The 5000-nt window shown below is 40.1% G+C and overlaps 1 protein-coding gene across 1 annotated transcript in view; it reads right to left on the bottom strand.

Annotated features, from left to right (window-relative positions):
• LOC126981632 (tachykinins-like) overlaps positions 1-4495 on the bottom strand; it is an 8085-nt gene extending 3590 nt beyond the window's left edge. The window contains exon 1 of the mRNA XM_050833070.1: positions 4270-4495. Coding sequence (XP_050689027.1) covers positions 4270-4495 — 226 coding nt within the window. The remainder of the gene's footprint in view (positions 1-4269) is intronic.
• Between the last annotated feature and the right edge of the window lie 505 nt (positions 4496-5000).

The following is a 5000-nucleotide window of genomic DNA, read 5'->3' as shown; positions in this document are numbered from 1 at the left end:
CACGTCTCAAGCTACTTCAAACTCCTCCTCCTCCTCCTCCTCCTCTTCCTCCTCCTCCTCCTCCTCCTCCTCCTCCTTCTCCTCTTCTTCATTTCTTCAGCTTCAACGACAAAGTCTTCGTCTTTCCTTTCTTCTAATATTTTCTTCTTTTCTTTTCTTCCTCTTTCTTCTTCCTTCTCTGAGTACTTCCTTCCTTCCTTCCTTCCTTCCTTCCTTTCTTCCTTTACTTCTTTCCTCTTTTCTTCCACTATTTCTTTCCTCTTTGTTCCTTCTCTTTTTCATCTTCCTTCCTTCCTTTCTACTCTCCTTCGTTTCCTTGTTCTTTGTTTTTCTTTCTCTTCCTCCTCTCTTCTTCCTTTTCCTCCTCTCCTCCTTCATTCATTACTGTATTTACACATTTTCTTCCCTCTCTTCTTTCTCCATCTATTTATTTATTTATTTATTTATTTATTTATTTTCATTCTTATATTTTTTTCTTCCTCTTCTTCTTCTTCTTCTTCTTCTTCTTCTTCTTCTTCTTCTTCTTCTTCTCCCTTTTTTATTATTATCATTATTTTTTATCTTTCTGCTACTTCTGCTTCTTCTTCTTCTTCTTCTTCTTCTTCTTCTTCTTCTTCTTCTTCTTCTTCTTCTTCTTCTTCTGACCACATTCACTCCATTAATCAATTTACATCTTTTCCTTCATCTCTCTCTCTCTCTCTCTCTCTCTCTCTCTCTCTCTCTCTCTCTCTCTCTCTCTCTCTCTCTCTCTCTCTCTCTCTCTCTCTCTCTCTCTCTCTCTCTCTCTCATTTTGCCTAAGCCTCCTTCAAAATTGCTCCTACTCCTCTTTCGTCCCTCTTCTCCCTCCTCTTCCCTCCTCTTCTCTATTCTTCCCTCCTACTCCTCCCCTCTTCTCTCCACTTCTCACCACTTTCCCTCCACTTGAGAGATCTTCTACAGTCTCTCTCAGGTAAATAAAGTTAACAGGAGAGAGAGAGAGAGAGAGAGAGAGATTAATGGCTGATTGCGTGTTCATGGCTTTGGAGAGAGAGAGAGAGAGAGAGAGAAGAGGTTTTAATGTACATTTGTCCAACATCATCTTTTATCTTTCTTTTCACTCTTCTTCTTCTTCTTCTTCCTCCTCCTCCTCCTCCTCCTATCATAAAAGGGGAGAGAGGTGTACATGTGTTTCTATATGGCATAGTGTTACATGTGTGTGTGTGTGTGTGTGTGTGTGTGTGTGTGTGTGTGTGTGTGTGTGTGTGTGTGTGTGTGTGTGTGTGTGTGTGTGTGTGTGTGTGTGTGTGTGTGTGTGTGTGTGTCAGATAGATAGATAGATAGATAGGGAGAGAGAGATAGAAAGAGAGAGAAAGAGATGGAGAGAGACATTAAAGGAGTGAAGGAGAAAAATAGACAGAAAAGTACTTCCCATCTCTCTTTCTTCCTTCTTTCTCTCCCTCTCTCTCTCTCTCCCTCTCCTTCCCTCTCTCTCCCTCGGGACTGAAGTGACGCCCTCCAGAAAAATGTTCCTCCCTGATCTGCCTTACCCGCTTACCTTTCTCTCTGTCTCTCTCTCTCTCTCTCTCTCTCTCTCTCTCTCTCTCTCTCTCTCTCTCTCTCTCTCTCTCTCTCTCTCTCTCTCTCTCTCTCTCTCTCTCTCTCTCTCTCTCTCTCTCTCTCTCTCTCTCTCTCTCTCTCTCTCTCTCAAGTAAACATTTTAATCATAAGTAAATTAGCAATAAGCTCCCGACTTATCATTATCTCGAAGCTTTCTCTCTCTCTCTCTCTCTCTCTCTCTCTCTCTCTCTCTCTCTCTCTCTCTCTCTCTCTCTCTCTCTCTCTCTCTCTCTCTCTCTCTCTCTCTCTCTCTCTCTCTCTCTCTCTCTCTCTCTCTCTCTCTCACACCCCCTCTCACACACTCTCACTCACAACCTCTCCCTCTCTCACAGTCTTTCTCTCTCACACTCTCTCTCTCTCTCACACCCTCTCTCTCTCTCACACAGTCTCACTCACTCACTCACACACACACACACACTCATGAAAACATATATAAAGAAAAAGAGAACAGAGAAACGAAGAGAAGAAACAAACAACTGAGAAACAAAAACAAAACAAGAAAAATACAAAAAAGGGACAAGATTACATAAAGAACGAGGATGTAAACAAGACAAGATATGAATAAACAAGTGAAAGGCGAAGAGATGATGGAAGAAAAAGGCAATTGAAAGACATAGTAAGATTGAAGTAAGGAAGAACAGCATAGTAAACAGATAAAGTAAGGAAATAAAGTAAAAACAGATAAAGTAAAGGAGAGAAAAGTAAACAGATTGACAGGTGAGTAAACAAAGATATGTAACGTAAACAGAAAGAGGACACAAAGGATAAAGGAAAGAGATGGTGGTCACTGATAAAGAAAACAAACAAATAAAAAAAAAACGAAGTAAAACAACAAAAACAAAACTGATGAATAAAATAATGAAAAAAAAATCACTTAACACACACACACACACATACACACACACACACACACACACACACACACACACACACAAACATACACACACTATGGACTAGAAAAAAATCTACGGTCGAATCTTGCCACATTTCACTTACACTTGCATTCCATACACACACACACACACACACACACACACACACACACACACACACACATACACAGAGCAACAGCAAGATTTAATTAAGAAAGGAAAAAATAAGTGTATCCAAGTAGCGAAAGAGGTAATAAGCAAAAAGTGGCAATAATAACAATGGGGCCATAAGTAGCGCCATAAGTAATACTCCTAAGTAAAGGTGTGGCGCGGTCCAATGTTTACCTGTGGCCCCGGAGTGAGCATAAAGCCACCTACAGGGCCACTCAGCGAGGACAGTAACGTGCGATGGCTGGAGGGAATGACGGACGGGAGGAGGAGGAGGAGGATGAAGAGGAGGAGAAGGAGGGGGAGGAGGAGGAGAAGGAGGTGACAGATGGAGAAAGAGATATATACATAGATAAATAGAAAGACAGACAGAAATATGGAGGAGGAGGAGGAGGAGGAGGAGGTGACAGTTGGAGAAAGAAAAATATAAGATATGTAGAAAATTAAAAAAAGAGACAGAAATAGAGAGACAGACAGAAACATATAGACAGACATAAATATATAGACAGACATAAATTGAAAGACAGACAGAAATAAAGAGACAGAAACAGAGACAGACAGAAATAGAGAGATAGACAGAAATAGAGAGACAGACAGAAATAGAGAGACAGACATAAATTGAAAGACAGACAGAAATAGAGACAGACAGAAATAGAGAGATAGACAGAAATAGAGACAGACAGAAATAGAGAGACAGACATAAATTGAAAGACAGACAGAAATAGAGACTGACAGAAATAGAGAGACAACCAGAAATAGAAAGACAGACAGAAATATAGACAGAAAAAGAAAAAAATATATAGATATAATTATGGATAGATAGATAAAAAGAAAGATACAGGTAAAGATAGAAATGGAGATAAAAAAGAGAGATAAGATACGTAGAGAGATAGAAAGACAGACAGAAATATATATAGTTAGTAATATAGATAGAGATTAAAAGAAATATATATGGTTAGAATTACGGATAGAGAGAAAAATAAAAATAAAGATACAGATGAAGATTGTATATATAGATGAAAAGATAGACAGTTAGAGAGAAATAATTATAAATGGTAGAGAAAAGAAATGTCACCCGGCCCCAATATCTCAAGTACACATACATACACCCAAACAATCACAAACAAACAAACAAACAAATACTCACCAACAATGAATAAAAACCCGGAAAATTCTCACCCCAAAACAAACTTACACAAAACAAAGAAACAAACACTGGCCCACAAAAAAAAAACAATGACGCCATAAACAAAAACAAAAAAAGACAAAATGAATACTCACATGATAAACAAACAATCATCCACGAAAAACAAAACAAAACAAAAACAAAAAAAACGAAAAAAACATACTTAAAATAAACACATACTAAAAATGAAACAAACAAAAACACAAAATACAAAAAAACACCAATACTTACAACACACACACACACACACACACACACACACACACACACACACACACACACACACACACACACACACACACACACACACACACACACACACACACACACACACACACACACAAACTGAAAAAACGAAAACATATAAAACCAAAAAAAATCATACTTACAAAATAAACTTGCAAACAATCACAAACACACCAACAAACGCACAAACACACACTCACCGCGCAGAGGCATGTCCAGCTGGTACAAGCCGGGCATCATATCATCGGAGGGGCAGGGCCAGCCTGCATGGGGATGAGGGGCCTCCTTCTTGCCCTCATGCCCAAGAAGCCGGAGGGGGCGGCAGGGGCAGGGCCTCCCGCCCTCGCCCCCCTGTCCGCCGCCACCCGCCGCCGCCGCCGCCACGCCCAGCACCACCACTGCCACATACACCCACATACGCGCCATGCTGTGGGGAGAGATGGGGTGTTAGTAACTACATATATAAGGTTACATACATACATATACACATACACACATACATACATACACACAGTAGCGTCAAGCGATCATTTTGTTACCATTTTGTTTTTGCCCTTGAGCTGCCCCCTTGATGTACTCAAAAAATATACATACATACATACACACACACACACACACACACACACACACACACACACACACACACACGTGGCTGTCTGTCTAGAGAGAGACCCGCAGCAGACCAAGAGGTGACTTACACACACACACACACACACACACACACACACACACACTCACCCCGCCCTTCCATCAAGTCGCTTCCCTTACAATGAGCGGTAAAGGAACGCCGGAAATGAACCAACAAACAAACAAATAAACAATAAACAAAACAATGAACAAAGCAATTAAAAAAAAAACATAGGGAAGGGGAAACAAATAATTATAAAGAGCGATGGAAATTGTTTTATTTTTTTTAATCTAGTAATTGTCG

This window comes from Eriocheir sinensis, chromosome 49 (assembly GCF_024679095.1).
Source record: "Eriocheir sinensis breed Jianghai 21 chromosome 49, ASM2467909v1, whole genome shotgun sequence".
Taxonomy (NCBI): Eukaryota; Metazoa; Arthropoda; class Malacostraca; order Decapoda; family Varunidae; genus Eriocheir; species Eriocheir sinensis.
The sequence above is the reverse complement of the archived record's forward strand: the minus strand, read 5'-3'. Positions and strand labels throughout refer to the sequence as shown.